Raw genomic sequence first — 16023 nt, 5'->3', positions numbered from 1 at the left:
GATTGTATTGAAGTTTTGTAAATAAAAAGATCACCCTTTCTTTTGTTGGAGGGTTAGTTGGGACTCCTGCTTATACAGAATGTTCTAAATCAGTAGTGTTCGCTTACCCCCCCACCTAACTTAACTAATTAAAATTACTTTTGTTGAGCTACCTAGTCTTTGCCAGAGCTGTGGGGTAGTTCTGTGCAGGGTTGCTGCAGTGGGCTCGGTACTGCAGCGTGCGTGGCGGAAGCGAATATCGTGAGTATTCCCGTACAATAGCAGAGCTTGGTAAGGTGCTAAGGGAAACAAGAAGCCGTGTTACAGTGGACTCTGCACTGGAACGAAGGTCTGTGAGTGAACTCTGCACTGGAACGAAGGTCCGAGTGAACTCTGCACTACAAAAGTATGGCTATGCTTGCTGGTGAGCTTGGGTGCTTACTTAAGAGAGAGAGAGAAAGGAAATCTAGTTACAGGAAAGGACGGGCCTTATTATAGACCCAGTAATAAATTCTAGAGGATTCTACAAGTCTCACTCATCGTCAACAGACTCTGTATTTTACAGTCTTCTGCGGAGCCTGAATTGCGCATGCCTGGACCCCTTATAGATTCAAGAACATGCCGTGGGGCTTGTTTAACAATTTGGGTATAGCTTCCCCTACAGCAACCTGGCCACAACACTGCCTTGTGAACAGGGCCCTTAGGGACTGCCAGTGACCTGTGGCAGCCTTAGACAGTTTCCTGGGACTGAAAACCAACGCACGAACCCTGAGAGCCGGATATAATGGGGTTGTTCAGCTCTCTCGCCTCGTACAGCGGTGAGCCCGTCGACGGAAATGCCAAGTGGACGACATTTGCTATCTGCACACTTTCAGCATAGGTTGCCATCTACTTGATCAGGGGCTATCTCGAATACCGGGCGCGCCTTCATTCCGACCCACACCCTTGTCCCGTCCCCATCCGCAGCCCCGAGTCTAATCAGCGCGCATGCACCCCCAAGGCAGCGTGAGATGCTCTTCGGCAGGGAGCACGGATGCCAGCGGCCGCCCGAGATCCCGAATCGGTGACCGCTGGGCATCGACCGGCTCAAACAGTTGTGGGACGCCGACGCGTGGGGCAGCGTGCTCGAGATCGTGAGCGGCTTCGTCGACGACCACCCGACCAACATAATGTCGCAGTTCTTCCTGTTCGGCCCGCAGCCGTTCCACAGCCTGGTGCCGCGCAACGTCGAGGCCATCCTATCGTCCAGCTTCGCCGACTACGGCTTCGGCGTGCGCGCCGACGTCTTCCGGCCCTCTGCGGCGCCGGCATCTTCACCCAGGAGGGCGACGAGTGGAAGGCGTTGCGCACCATGCTGCGCCGCCACCTCGTGCGCGTGCACCTACATCCACCAGCTTGTCGACGCGTGCGTGGCCGAGGCGCGGACCTGGACGCTGGCCGAGGCGCGGACCCGGAAGCTGGCCGCGTCCGTGTCCCCGGGCAAGGATGGCAAGGGCGGCGACGACGGCGACGACGGCGACAACGTCTCTGGCAGCCTGATTTTTGGTGGGAAACGGATGACTGCATTGCTTGCTTGGAGGAAGACTCGCTATCTGGGCTACCGCGGAATATGTATTGGAAAGTGATGGTCTGGATAAGTGGAACCCATAGATCCACCAGTTGGCCTGACAACATGTGCCAAGCCATGCTGATCGAACAGATAATCGCCATGAACCCAGCCGACAATGACAAGGCCGTCCGCAGCCAGGTGCTCAACGTGCCGTTAGGCGGCCGCGACACGACGGCGGCCTGACTGTCGTGGACGTTGTGAGTGTTTCTTTTTTTTTCTTTTTCTGTTTCTTCATATTAACGTCTATATGGGAAAGAATAAGAGATTAAGTAAAAAGAAGATGTCAGGCAACGCTAATCTCACCTCAATAACGGCAGCCGATTGCCCGTACGCACGCCGTACGCACTCGCGAAATTACGCGCCGAGATCCGACGCACTATCGGCGATACGCCGCGCCGCTACGGTCGCGCTGGCCGTGCTCATCAAGCTGATCCTGGCCGAGATCTTATTCCTTCTGGGTACTACTATGGACGTTCAAGAGTGCGCTTCTTCCGCGCCCTACGCAGCCGCGACCTCCACCCCTCTCCTCCCCACCCACCCTGCAGCGGGAAGTAAGGCCGGGCATGAAAGCCCTGGGCTGCTGCCGTAGCTTCGTCTCTAGCATGGTAGAATCGCGGAACCGCGGCCTTCCCTTGTATCATGCATGGGTTTGCCACGGCCGAATGCAATTCTAGCCCGAGTTTCGGGCTTCGGGTCTCGACCATGGCTAATGTGGGATTCGACAGTCGGCCCCAGCACAAGCACAAGGCGGCCAGCCCTCTGCGCCCCGGACGGTTCCCACAGCAAGACTCCGATGCTTACAGCGACGGTCGAGGTGTCTCTCGTCTTCGGGGTTCAAACATGCTCCCGCTCGCATTTGCGCGTAATAGAGAACTTGAAAGGGCACGAAGGACGAGGAACCGAAAATTGAGGCCGTGATTTAACAAGGAAGACGAGTACGATGAAAGAAATGTGTGGTTTATAGATTAGACAACTATGAATACCTCCTCCTACTACTCCTGTCCTCCGACGCGCTCCTCTTCCTTTGGTTTGTGGAATAACGACGCAACTCGAGACCGCTTGAACTTGCCCGGCGCCTCCTTGAGCCTGCGGTAGCTTCCCTTAAGGCTTAGCTTGGAGAGCTTGCGCATGAGTTTAAGCGTCCCCCCCTCGCCATGGTCTGTGCCCTTGTCCTTGTCCGTACTGATACTCATCTTCTGCTTTCCCTTCTCTCTTCCCTCTAGCATCCCCTTCTGCTCCTCGTGGCCATCGTCATGCTTGCTCTGCTGTATTAACAGACGTTCCTCCTTCTCCTTCTCCTTGAGACTACCAATCCCGCTACCCGTCTTGGTAGGTTGGCTGACCTGAACACTATCTGTACCTAACGCTGGGAGCATGGTGTCGGAGTATGACTTCTAGTCATCCTCGCCCTCCTCTCCTTCGCTCTCGGCTATCTCGGCTAGCAATTCCTTATACTCCCGAACTTTCTGTAGAGCTTCATGGTACGCCATCTCGAGAAGGGATTTTCTCCAAATGGCTTCTGTCCTCTCGCTTAAGATGCCGAGCTCGAGAGCCTCTCGGAGCATATCATCCCAGTCGGTAGGCTGTAATGGGAGAATTTTTCGTTTCTCATGGCCCTTAATGTCCAGCTTTTTAATATCTTCCAAAGGCTAGAACATCCGAAGTACCTTCCAAAACTCGAGAGGCTCGTCCATAGATATTGTAGCTAGTATGTCGATAATGTGCGCCGCGTCGACTGCCTCAATACCGGTTAAGGAGCAGCAGTTCTGGTACCAAGGTGGTACCGTCTGCTGGGCTTTTTTGTCGTCTTTGCTGCGGCCTTCCGCTTTGCCTTTGCCTTTGGTCGATGTCTGCTCCTCTTCCTCTTCCTCTCCCTCAACCATCCTAGCCAAGGTCTCGGGAGTATTGCTAGACCAGATAAGTCAGGTGGGGGACTTTTGGAACACCCCTGCCTATGGAACAGCCCCTGAATCGGACCCCGCACAACACCACAAACTTCAATTGCCAACAACTTTGTCAATTAATTAGCTACAATGATGAAGTCTTCAGTATCGGATTCTCCTGATTCTTCTCTTTCAGAATAACCAAGGTCCTCTCTGCCAGCCTCTCTCTGTGAGGCACGAACCTCCTCAATTCCAGCGAACTGCGTATTAGGGTCGACTTGGACCTTCCTTCTCTTTCGGCCTCTTGTGCGTTCTAGGCTTTTTTCTGCAGCCTCCAATTGATGCGCCGTATTGGCTAGTTGGAAAACCACGTAATCGAAGGCTTTTGCGGCCTTGCGTATGAAAAGTCGGTCGTTGGCAGTCCGTTTCTAGCCGGCTAGAAAAACCTACCCCTAAATACGGAAATCCTTCGGCTTTTTAGGGGTAAACCATATAGGCCGGCCCTCCGAATTCTTATTTAGAATGGGGTTATGGACCTCTTGAAGGTCTATAGAAACCGTAGAGGTCAATTGACCAACGTCGCCGTTAGAATTCTTAATAACAAGGCCGTTGCTTAGGGGCTTCCTGAGGCTGACCGGCCAGAGGCCTGTAGCTTTCCAGCCGGCTTTGATATTAGATTCAGTCATTCCATAGACCCTGGCTTGCCGGTAGAATTCTAGGAAGGCCCTCTTTTCAGCAATAGTGCCTTCGTCGAAGCCGGAAACAACCTCGTTATGCTTGGCTCTGTACCGGGCTTTTAGAGGGCCGAAAACCGATAAATCCAGGGGCTGGAGAACGTGGGAGGTGTGGGCTGGTAGAAATAACAATTGTACGTTATTAGAAAAGGCTAGCCACATGAATTCTTCGGTGGTATGACTACCGTGGCCATCTAAAATAAGGAGGCGCTTCTCCGAGGGGGTAGCTGGCCGAGTCTCTGGAAGAAAGATATTGCGGAGCCATGCGACGGCAGTATCATCGTCAGACCAGCCGTTTTCAGTGGGTTTCCACTTCCAGCCCTTAAATGGCTGTAAATCGCGTGGATACCATTGTTGTTGAAGGCTTCCACCTTTGAAAATGACGACTGGGTTCAAATACCAGCCGTCAGCGGAAATACATTCGATAATCGAGGTCCAAATTCGGTCTCCTTTCTTCTTTTTCTGGAATTTCTTTCTTTCCTTAGATCCAACAACCAGGCCGTTATCTCCAATGCCAGAAGCAATGCCAGTTTCATCCATATTATACCTATGCTTGGCTGGAATAGCCTCCACGCCTGGAGGCTTCAAATAGTCAAACCAAGGCCGGATAACGGCCTCACAGGCTCGATCAGCACGGTTTGCATGGATTCTCCGAGGCCTAATTGTAGAAATAGATGGATTTCTAGCCAAAAACCGGCTAGTCCAGCGTTTTCCGAGGGTCTCGTTATCTTGAGCATTCTTCTAGCTAGTTTCCGAATTTGGGCGTGGGTTGGAGGGTGACCGAGCGACCCTTGGAATAGAATCCATTCGGTTAAGCGTTCTTCCATAGCCGGAGAAAGCTTTTGATTAAGAATTTGGGCCTTGGAGGCTGGCTCGGAACCACGAACCCGATTAAATAGAGTAGTAGGGGGGATGCCGTGATTTTTTCAGCAGAGCTACGGAGTAAGCCGGTTTCTGCATACTCTGCCAGCGCATTCTGCAAATCCAACTGAGTATATCGCTTCATCTTTCATTTCTCAATTGAATGGAGAAAAGAAGATAAGTATTGAAGCAGAATTGGTCGAGTTGCAAGCGATTGAAATAGGTGAGTTGGGTGGCGAGCGGCAAGTCCTTGATGACAAACCTTGTTCCAAATCCAGGGGTGTTCCATAAGCAGACCACCTGACTTAGAAGAAGAGGAGGCAGTTTTCCATAAATTTCAGTAGAAGAAAGCAGTGGGCCCTGAGCGGTGGGCGCGCGCATGGACTACACTCTAAATACAATGCAGCTAATAGAATCTATCTTGTCACCTGGGAGAAAAAAAAGTCGTTTACTTCGATAACTAAGTGTCACGACAATAGGGATTAGTGAGCAAAAGAAGGACCTAGAAGCTGCTACTTGATTCTTCGCTACCAGATTTTGCCACTATTCATAATATCGCATGGGCCATATCAATAGGCCTGTGAGAGTGACTTGATTGGGTGTATCCGAATCATAGTAGGTCTGCGACTGTGGGATAGACAAAGTCGCTGACCATCCATATTCCCAAAAAGCCTGCTAATCACAACAACAGAAGCGCCAAGTCGACCTCACGCTCCGCCGTCAACCCATCAGCTTCCGCACTCGCTTCTCTATGCTCGCCTCAAACTCCTGCACGCCGCCCGGCAGCAGCACCAGCTTACCCGCATGGATTTTATACACGAGCCTACGGCGCGCAGCATCTGCTCCTGCGCCTTCACCATCATCACTCCCATCACTCTCACTCCCACCCCCCTCCTCCTCATCGACGTCCCCCTCGACGACCCCCCGGACAAACCACCTGTCATGGGACACGAGCACGACGGCACCAGGCCAAGCTCTCAGCGCACCGCGCAGGGCCGCGACGGTCTCGTAGTCGAGGTGGGTAGTGACCTCGTCGAGGACGAGCAGGTGCGGGCGGCGCCACAGCAGGCGGGCTAGCTCGCAGCGCACTAGCTGGCCGCCCGACAGCTTGCGCAGCGGCACGTCGGACGCCACGCGGCCGGCGAGCCCCAGCGACGCCAGCAGCCCGCGCACGTCGCCCTCGTCGAGCGCTGCTGCTTCATCCCCAGACGATGACGACGAGGTCTCGCGGAGGAGCAGCGACAGGGCCGTGAGCGACGGCTCGGCGCGGCCGAGGTTTTGGAGAAGCGACACGGCGTGCTGCGAGTAGTAGCCGAGGCGCAGGCGCGGGTGGCGCGTCAGGCCCTGGCGCGTGCTGGTACTGCCTGAATCGCCAACCAGCAGGCGCACAAGCGTCGACTTGCCGGCGCCGTTGAGGCCGAGGATGGCGATGCGGTCGCCGAGCGCGGCCGACAGCGTGACGGCGTGCAGCGCGTCGGCCTTTTGCCCAGGGTAGCGGAAGCTGACGCCCTCCAGGCTGAGCAGAGGCCCGGGGAAGCGCAGCTCGGTCGGCGGCGGCAGGGCGACGGCGGTGGCGCGGCGGGAGTCGTCGGCCGGCACGTCGAGGGCGTCACGCTTGCTGAGGTGGAAGCCGGCCAAGTCGCGGTTGAGCTTGAAGCGGGTGCCTTTCGCCGAAGTCTGCACGCCCCAGCGCTCGTCGAGCTTCTTCTGGCGCGACTTGGCCTGACGCACTTTCGCCGTATCGTCGGCGCGGCGGCCGGCGGCCATGTTCTGCCGGATGGTCTCCTGCATGTGCGCCTTCTGCTTGTCCTGCGCGGCGGATACCTTGGCCAGGTGCGTGCGCCGCTCGGCCTGCGTCGCCTCGTACAGCGCCAGGTCGCCGTGGAAGTAGCTGAGGGCCTTGTCTTTGAGGATGAGCAGGTCGGTGCACAGCGAGATGAAGTCGCGGTCGTGCGACACGAGGATCAGCGTGGGTGCGGTGCCGCCGTCGGGGTCGTGGTCGTCGCCGTCGCTTGACAGCGAGGTTAGGTGGCGCTGCAGCCACAGGATGCCCAGCAGGTCGAGGAAGTTGGTGGGCTCGTCGAGGATGAGGATGTCCGTGCCCTGCAGCAGGGCGGCGGCCAGCGCGCTTCGCATGGCCCAACCGCCCGACAGGCTCGCCGCGGGCCGCGCCATGTAGGCGTCGCTGAAGCCGAGGCCGGCCAGCATCTTCTTGGCCCGCGCCTCGAGGTCCGACATGCGCGCCGGCTCAACCTGCAGCTGCAAGTCGGCGAGCTCGTCGGCCGCCTCTTGCGTCTCGGTCTGCAGCGTGTCTGCCGAGATGTCTGCATCGGCCTGCTCGTTTCTGGCGGTCATGTTAGACTGATTGGCTCGTTGTGTGGTGATGGCGGTGTGGTACAGCAAGGGCACTTCCCTGAAGAGGGAGCCAGGAGGGGCAAACGGGGCAAAGATAAAGTAAAGGGGAGCTAAAAGGGGTCTCACAGAGCAGCCGACTGAGCAACAGCCTTTTCATGCTCGACGAGGGCCTTGCGCGCCTGCAAGCCGCGTGCGCCGCTCCTCAGACGGGCGTCCTTGTCGAGAACAAACAGGTGTTTCAGCATGCGGGTGTGGCGGAGCTGGCGCAGGGCGCGCAGGGCGCCGTACGGCTCGTCGCTGTCGATGCCGACGAACAAGACTGTAAGCAACAGTATTAGTAACAGCGTTATTAAAGATGCCCCCTCCCACTGCCCCTATTCGCGGTCTCGGATACATGATAGATAGATAGACAGGACATAACGAACTAGCAATCTCCTGCTCGAGCTCGCTCTTGGCCGTGGCCTTGTCGATGACGCTCTCGAGCACCGAGGGCGCGGCCACAGCAGCAGCGGCTGTTTCGGTTCCGGCGTCGTCGTCCGAGTTGGCGGCGTCATCGGCGTTGGTCTGCTGCAGGATGGTGACGCGCGTCTTCTCGTGGATGCCCGGGATGAGCTTCTCTGCGATGGCTCTTAGAAGGGCTGCAAGGAAGTGGGGTTGGGTCAACAAGCAAGACTAGAACCGAGAGGATGGTAGAAACTAACTCGACTTGCCTGAGCCGTTGCGGCCGACGAGGGCGTAACGGCTGCCGGGCCTGAGGCGCAGCTTGGCGTTGCTGAGGATCTCGGTGCCCTCGGCGCCTTTGCTGGCCTTGGCTTTGGCCTTGGCTGACTTTGTGCTTGTGGTTGTGCTGGTGCTGGCGCCCTCGCTCGGCGGGGCTGGTGCCGCCGACGTCACGGTGATGTTGAGGCCCTCAATGTCGAGCTGCGACCGTGTAAGTCGGGCAGCTTACCCGGACAAGACAACACAAGAAAACGCACCTCGCGATAGTTGGGCGACTCAATGTGGAAGCGCGTCTGCTTGCACGACACGAGGATGGTCGACACCGACTCGGCCGACATGGACGTCATTGTGCTGCTTCTGCTTCTTCAATTGCAAGACGTACTGCACAAGCCGATGCGATGCGATTCGATGCGATGCGATGCGATGCGATGCTTGTCCGACTTGCAAGTCGCTGGTTGTTCCGGGAAGGGCAAACAAGGAAGAAAGACTTGGTAAAAAGAAAGACAGTGATGCTCTAGCTCCCCAATTGAGACCAAACTGCTGAAGAAAAAGAGGGAATTAATTAGTTAACAGACTGGCTGCTGAATGGTAGCTGGTGTTGCCATTTTATCCCATCTTTGCCTCTCCACCAGGTTGGCCCTTCTGGTAACCGTTACGCGGGTTGCGAATTGGGATGCATGGCAGCATCAATCCCGCCGCCGCTTCCCGAATTGGGGGTCGGTGCACTTGAGCCTTGGGGTAATCCAAGTCTGTCTGAGGCGTGAGTCACGCCGGCCCGCCGCCCGACACCTACAGAGCAAAGCAACCCGCATCGAAGGCGCATCGAAGGCACAGAACCGTCTTTTGGTCTTGCTCACCCGGCAAAGCCCAGGGCACTGCCGCCGCGCGAGTCTGGTCCAAGCGAACTAATGGGAGCATACCGACCAGCTGTGCCTCGAAACTTAAAAGTCAAACCCGGGTACAGCACGCGCCGTTCCATCCGCTCGAGTCAATTGGTAATTAATTGTGGATGCCACTTTTGTAGTGCCATTCGACAAGGTACCGAGAACGGAACACCTGGACCTAGAATTATATGAAGCGCCTCGCTCCCAAGCTGCCCTATCCCCTTCCTTTCCGATTCTGGTTTCCCAACGAGGCGCTAACGGGTAGAAAAGTATGATTATATACGGTGATGTGCAAAGAAACCCGTATTCTGTAAAAGGCGTATTTTGTACGAGACGGCGGACAACTATCCGCCCGCCTATCCCATGTCTATCCCCCGTGACGCCCACCAAACACCCAAAAAGGAGTGGCGACCAAGCCAGGACAGCCGCTAGTAGCCCTGCGCGTAGTACGGCCGCCCGGGCCCCGCGCCAGGGCCGGGGCTCCTCCGCGGATACTCGTCTTGGTGGTGCGCCAGTGGCGGCGGTGTCGTGGTCTGGTAGTAGTCTTCTTGGCCGTAGTGCTGCTGCGCCGGTGGCGGGGCCGGCGACGTCGGGCTGCTCTTCTCGGCGTGGACGTGGCCCATCTCGGCCGCAAACGTCGTCGTCGCCACCCACGCGGCCGACGTGCGCGGGCTCGTCTGCTCCATCATCTTGTCGATCTGCTCCAGTGTGAGACCCTTCATCTCGGGCACCAAAAAGTAGGCAAACGCCAGCGACAGCATGCACAGCGAGCCCCAGATGAAGAAGACGCGCGGGCCCAGGTCCGCCGACCCCGGCGAGTTGCCCACCATGTACGGCGTGATGACGGCGATGATGCAGTTCCAGAACCAGTTAGACGCCGTCGAGAGACCCACCCCGCGCGACCGGATCGGCAGCGGGAACGCCTCACCCACAATGACCCACGCCACCGGGCCCCACGTGGTCGCGAAGAAGAAGATGTTGATGCAGATGAAGGCAATCATGGACTTGACCGCGCCCGCGTTGTTCGCCTCGACCCGCCCCGCCGTCACCCCCACAATCGCCACAATAAACTGGGCGCCTATCATACCAATTGCGCCTCCGATCAGCAGCAGCCGCCGCCCAAATTTCTCAATCGTCCAGAACGACAGCGGCGTCGACACCACGTTGACGAGCGTCGTCACCAGCGAGATGAAGAAGGGGTTCGAGATGGTGCCCAGCTGCTGGAAGAAGGTTGTCCCGAAGTAGAAGATGAAGTTGATACCTATTGTTATGTATTGTTAGCCCATGAGCCGGCGACAGAGATGGGAAACTAACCTGTAAACTGCTGCATCATCTGCAGGCCCGTCCCGAGAATGGTGCGCCGGAGGTTGCCGTTGCCCTTGGACAGGCCGCCCTGGAAGCAGGCCATCCACGACCCGATGTAGCTCGTCTGCGGAATCACTTGCATCTCGTACTCGTGGTTGGCAACAATCTCGGCAAGTTCGTCCTTGATGAACTCGGACTCGACGGGCTGCCCGCGCACCCGCGCGAGGTCTTCGGCGGCACACTCGAGCATGCCCTTCTGGACGTGGTAACGAGGAGATTCGGCTGCGGGCAAGACGGTCAGTTAGGGACTGTAAAAGCCGCTCCAGCCTCGTGCCGTCCACTTACGCAGCAGATACAGGCCAATGCCCAAGATGACGGCCCACAGAAACTGCACGCCGATGGGAATGCGGTAAGAGCCCGTGTCGTTGCGGTTCGCGGTGGCGTAGACGACGCAGTTGGCAAACAGGATGCCGAGTGTGATGCAGAACTGGTAGCCCGACACCAAAGCACCACGAAACCTCCTGGGCGCCACCTCGGACATGTACAGGATGATGATGGCCGAGATGAAGCCCACACCACCGCCGGCTACGAGTCGGCCGATGACAAAGAGGACCTCCTGGTTGGTGGACGCGATCTCGAGGATGCACCCCAAGCAGAATATGACGCATCCCGTGATAATGGTGGGCCGCCGACCATAGAAGTCGGCAATGTCACCGGCAATGAGAGCGCCAAAGAAGGTACCGCAAGAGAGAATAGATGTCATGAGCGACTTGGTCGCCGAGGGCAGGGCAAAGGCCGCCGCCGAAACCCCGATTGGCGTACCCGTGTCGTAGTCATACTGCAGGCCGGTGTAGAGGCTGATGAAGTAGGGCATGCCCAACGTGCCAGACATCCAGCCCGTGTCGTAACCAAAGACTGGGCGTCGAGGAACTACCCGTCAGCAAACATTCGCGAGCAGAGCAAGCACGGCAAGACGAGCAGGAGCGACAGCTAGATATTCGACTTACATATTCCACCAAAGGCCGCAAAGCCGCAGAGCAGGTAGGCCTTGAAGGTGACAGGGGCCTCGATCCTCGACAGATCGGCCGTACCCGAGATGGGGTAGATGGCGACGCCGACCATCTTGTCCGGCTGGTATGCGAAGCTATCGGGATTCCAGGCTCAAGGTTGGAGCTGACCAAGAATGCACCAGGGACAGGTGCGAGCAGGCGAACCGAGATATATCGCGGGCCACTTAAGGAGCAGGAAGCGGGAGGCAGGAAGCGGGAGGCGGGATGCGGAGCGGGATGCGGAGCGACTTATTCAGCAACAGCCGGATGCGACCGACCTAAAAGGGGTGAAAGAGCGTCTTCTTCGTAATCTAGGAGACCAGTATTGGCATGGTCATTCAGCAGTTGCCGGATGAGAAGCCGTTTGGGAGCGGCATGCAGCAAAGAAAACAGTGCAATGGCCCAACCAGGACAATGGACGAAAGGCAGAGGTCGGAGCTGGGGCCGCCCGCCCATATAACCATCTTATTCCTCAAAGGAGCCCGTGTGGCAGCTGTGGCTGTCTGGCCCCTGGTGCGGTGCTCTGGGCGTGGGAGAAAAGCACTAATTTTCATTAGGGGAGCGAAGTGTTTCCCTGGCCCGTAGCTTGTCAGCTCGCCCACTAGCCCACTCCTTCATCCCGACTTGCAGCCACCAGCAGGCCCCAGCCCTTTCGGCAATGTTGTGCAAAGTTCGTGTGCCCGCGGTCGGCGCGGGTTCTTGGGCTGCTGATTTCCACTGCAGCGAGGGCTGCGGGTAGACGACCACAGCACGGCCAGGGCTGGATTGAGCGAGGGTGATTGGGTGCACGAGAAGGTGGTGCGACCCGGTTTGTGCAATAATGCCAAGAAAAGACTAGACTCTTCTTTGAGGGCAACCACCAAGCCTGGGCGGGGGTTCAGGACATGTTGGTTCTTGTTATGACCACCATAGCGGCATGGCAAGATCAAAGCGGATCTAGGCAGAGACAAAGGAACAGCGTGCTGGGAGTCGAGCGAGACGGCAGCGTCCTTGTCCACCACATGTATTCGTATGGAAAAGTGTACTGAGGTACCTACGAGTCTAGGCTCGTAACTCGTTCCGAATCACCGCGTGGTCGGTCGACCAGACAAGACAAGACGAGCGAGTTCCGCAAGCCAGCCAGACGTGGAGCGACGATTCTCAGTTTGTACCATCTATGCGACTTGGCGAGCTAGAAGGTTAGGACAGGCAAGCCAGCGAATGCAGCGCCGGGGCACTGGTCAGCGGGCATGATGTGCGCCTCTCTGTGGCTTTTTAACGTCGTTGGGATTGGACAAGCCGGCAGGACTATCACAGAGCGCTTCCAATTTTTGCAGTCTTAGGCAGACGCAATCCGAAAGAAGACATGCCCAGCCCCCATCCGGCGTGTGCCCAGTCAGCACTTATCGGCGAATAGTCTGCCACCCTTATTCAGATACTACATCTTTCTCAATGGTGGTCTTGAGCGTGCGTTTGCGACGGAGGAGGTTCTGGATCTCGAGGGGCGGTGGACGTCGGAGATGACATTAGCACTCGCTTAAGCAGCCTCTCTGCAATTTTGAGCGAAACCTGTATCCTGGACGCACAGACACAGCGACTCAGGGGGCTGAAGAGAAGAACAGGTGGTCTCCGCATTGAATGGCACCCCATCAATCACAATCGCAACACCGGGCTACAGAGAAGAGCCAAGGAATCCTCGGGTCCCTACAGTGCGTCGATGGTGCGTCTGCGGTCTGGAACTCCCGTCTGGATTCCCGGAACTCGTTCTCCGCAAGGCAGCGTGGGGTAAATGTCTCGCCCGCTCCTGTGCCGCCAGCGCATTTGCTGATTGATGGATGGGCCCCAGCCAAGACTTGCACTGGCGAGGCGAGTGTGGTGCGGTGTGCAAGTCGATGGAGCCCCAATTGAACAAACGAACTTGAAATGGACGATGTGTGGGATCGCCTTAAGGTTTTCTTGGCGCCGGCAACAGGGTGCCATTTTCCCCAGGGGAAGTGTGTGGATCAGTGGATGACAAGACACTGCCGTCGTCGCTTCCAGTTCAGGTAGCATTCCAACCCGCGAACTCAATCCGGCCCGCCAGTTTGCATCTCTGGCCCACTGTTTCTGTCTGAACCACGTGTGAGAACTGAGAACTACGTAAATGAAAGAGGTGAGTGAGACGCATGTGCAGTAATCCAAGGCATCCACGAAAAATTTCAATTTTTCGCACAATTTGGCCGACAGATGCAGGATTACGAGAGTCGCGCACCTCAATGGCCGAAAATGGAGAGAGCGGGAGACCCAGGCCACCACTACCCAAATCCAAATGGAGGTCAGCAAGGTGTCGATTACCTCAAATTCCCCAACCGAGCCCAGACAAAATGCGTTCCAAATCGCCCGCCCGTTGGTGCCTTTTACGTGTATAGGAGAGGCAAACATGCAGCCCGATCCTTCCGCCGCAGCTGCGCACGACAACGATGCACGGCTTGATACGCTGTATCCGCTGATTGCTGTCGGAGCCAGGCGTCTAGTTGCGGCGCAGCCCCCATCCAAACCCGTCCACACAATGCACGTTGATGGGGCGCCACGGCCCGGGGCTGAACAGCACAGCACAGCACAGCACAGCACAGCACAGCCCTCGTCCTCGTCGGGGGCGGCCAATAAGCCCCGAGTGGCAGCTCCATCTCCTCCCGAGCCGCAACTGAGCACTGGGCAGCCGTGGCAGGCGCTGCTTCTTGTGGTTGCACGCATGAACTTGTGCTGGTCTGCAGGTTTGCACAGAGAATTAACACAAATAGACCCCACGCTTCCACTAACATGACATCTCTGCTTCTCCAGAGTCTCTTCTTTCCCGTGCCTTTGTCTGCCAAACAATTGCGGCATGAGCACGCCATTCATTCGTTATTATTCGACGGAAAGAGCTGTCAATCGCCGGCTCATCATCCACTGAGAAAATTTTACCACAACCACCTCCATGGAGCAAGGACAGATTCTCACTTCATAAGCACTCAAGTGCCACAGACTTTACAGTCTTGAGTCAAGGTATGGTAGCTACAGTGAAAGCAGGCGAGTAATGCTCGTGCTTTAGTAGCGGAAATCAACCAAATCTCACTCAGCTGAAACAAGAGCACAGAAGCTTATTACAATCTAGTCGTCGTGGTTTAGTTATTCCCTTGCTTGCCATTTTTCCCTTCCAAAGTAATGGCGCACAGTCTAAAAGTTCAAAGACGTCGATAAGATTTCTAAACCCCTAGTTCGGTAGAGGAGAGTCATGGCGGAGGTGACTTTACGCTAAACTCGACACAATATGATCTCCTCGTCTCTGTTTCTTTCTTTTTTTTCAGTGGCAAGTAAGCCATGCTGTAAATAAGCAGCCGCGTGTGTCCTCGTCGCTGAGCACTCTGACATCCAAAGATGCTGCATCTATTCAAATCTGCTGCTTTAGAACCAGAGCGAATCCTCCCTTAACTTGCAAGTTTCGGATCTGAAAAGCCGACTCCGATCAGTGCCCAGCTCGCCTCGCAACCCGGGATACTCAGTCTCGTCGTGGTCATGAAAGCCCCCATCGCATAAACCTGTATCACTTCACATGCAACCCACACACCCCTCTCCCGCTTCAACAGGGTTGTCCGGAGTAGCAGGCGACGCGACGTAGGTCCAATCTAACTGTGCCTTCTTTTTTTTCCCTCTGTAATATTTGAGTCTCCAATTCGGCTGTGACACCGAGATTTCGTTGTGTGGAACTCGTCTTACGCATTCTCATGCATGATGATGATGATAATGGTGCCTCCAGAGGGAACTCACGTCCGACACACACCCGCCCTCACAGGCAGGCAGTCACACAAACAACCATATGCAAATACATATGCATAAAATTAGATATCCGCCCCACCTAATTACTCTACCCACCCATCCACACCAGCTGAGTACGAGGGTGGGAGTTTTTGTCTTGATTTGGAAAAGAATAAGAATAAGAAACGAGACGCCCGCTGCTCGTTAGCAGGTTCATCTTTGTGGCTTGTTTTGATTCTTAGTGGCGACGCATTGGCCAGACCAGTAATTACGCAACGAAATCGATTGCTTGTCTGTCTGCCTTGTTCTTGCTCTTCGGAGTGACGGACGACTGATTATATACAGACAGGCCAGAGATGGCGGAACTGAGAACCAGGCCCGATCGCGATGTATGTACAACAGGAGAGAAATTATGCATCCTGCACAGGAAAGAAGAGACAGTGAACTTGTACCACACGGTTTCCTTGTTATCCATCCCCACAGCCAATTATCCAGCACGGTGGTTTCTAGTCAATCCCTCAATAACAACCGTATCGCCATGAAACTTTCTCGACAAGCTACAAAGCGTGGTTTCCCCCTCATATTAGTCTGAAATGGTTGAACAAAAATTGCCGTGATAATCCTCGCTTTCCAAGGATGGGTTCTTCCCCATGCTCTGTTCATTGCGAAAACAGAACATTGACTCTCCGAGTGCCTTGGACTTGGTAATCAGGCACCGCAGCCCGATTTTGTTTGCGGGTTCGGCTGGGTTCTCGGCTCGACGGGCGGGTTCGGCCGGGACTCTATGTCCTGCACGATGTCGCTGAAGTAGTCTGCGAGGTCCCTTCCGTCCCACTCGGACTGGAGCGCCGCGACCTGGGCCTTTTACGTGCCCTCTAGGTAGGTATTCTA

At 56.0% G+C, this 16023-nt stretch overlaps 4 protein-coding genes across 4 annotated transcripts; 2 read left to right on the top strand and 2 right to left on the bottom strand.

Annotated features, from left to right (window-relative positions):
- Window positions 1-966: 966 nt before the first annotated feature.
- On the top strand, window positions 967-1771 carry B0T26DRAFT_681853 (uncharacterized protein; the record flags this gene model as incomplete). Its single annotated transcript, XM_060440690.1, has 3 exons — window positions 967-984; window positions 1074-1590; window positions 1662-1771. The coding sequence occupies 3 exons, from the start codon at window positions 967-969 to the stop codon at window positions 1769-1771; spliced, it is 645 nt and encodes a 214-aa protein (XP_060289399.1).
- An 809-nt stretch (window positions 1772-2580) lies between these two features.
- On the bottom strand, window positions 2581-3542 carry B0T26DRAFT_807623 (uncharacterized protein; the record flags this gene model as incomplete). Its single annotated transcript, XM_060447229.1, has 3 exons — window positions 3256-3542; window positions 3074-3171; window positions 2581-2905 (listed from the first exon to the last, which is right to left on the bottom strand). Exons 1-3 carry the CDS (start codon window positions 3469-3471, stop codon window positions 2581-2583), a joined length of 639 nt encoding a protein of 212 aa, XP_060289398.1. The 5' UTR covers window positions 3472-3542.
- Window positions 3543-5786: 2244 nt separating this feature from the next.
- B0T26DRAFT_744762 (putative transporter protein) lies at window positions 5787-11452 on the bottom strand (the record flags this gene model as incomplete). Its single annotated transcript, XM_060444452.1, has 10 exons — window positions 5787-5942; window positions 5973-7410; window positions 7548-7740; window positions 7847-8059; window positions 8123-8342; window positions 8399-8492; window positions 9680-10286; window positions 10340-10612; window positions 10676-11245; window positions 11338-11452. The coding sequence occupies 10 exons, from the start codon at window positions 11450-11452 to the stop codon at window positions 5787-5789; spliced, it is 3879 nt and encodes a 1292-aa protein (XP_060289397.1).
- A 2500-nt stretch (window positions 11453-13952) lies between these two features.
- B0T26DRAFT_734429 (uncharacterized protein) lies at window positions 13953-14774 on the top strand. Its single transcript, XM_060443195.1, has one exon. The coding sequence runs from the start codon at window positions 14158-14160 to the stop codon at window positions 14374-14376; it is 219 nt and encodes a 72-aa protein (XP_060289396.1). The 5' UTR covers window positions 13953-14157; the 3' UTR covers window positions 14377-14774.
- Window positions 14775-16023: the final 1249 nt, after the last annotated feature.

Source organism: Lasiosphaeria miniovina (assembly GCF_030549165.1).
Source record: "Lasiosphaeria miniovina strain SMH2392-1A chromosome Unknown B0T26scaffold_9, whole genome shotgun sequence".
Lineage (NCBI taxonomy): Eukaryota > Fungi > Ascomycota > Sordariomycetes > Sordariales > Lasiosphaeriaceae > Lasiosphaeria > Lasiosphaeria miniovina.
Note: the sequence above shows the minus strand (reverse complement) of the source record. Positions and strands in the feature narration are given on the sequence as shown.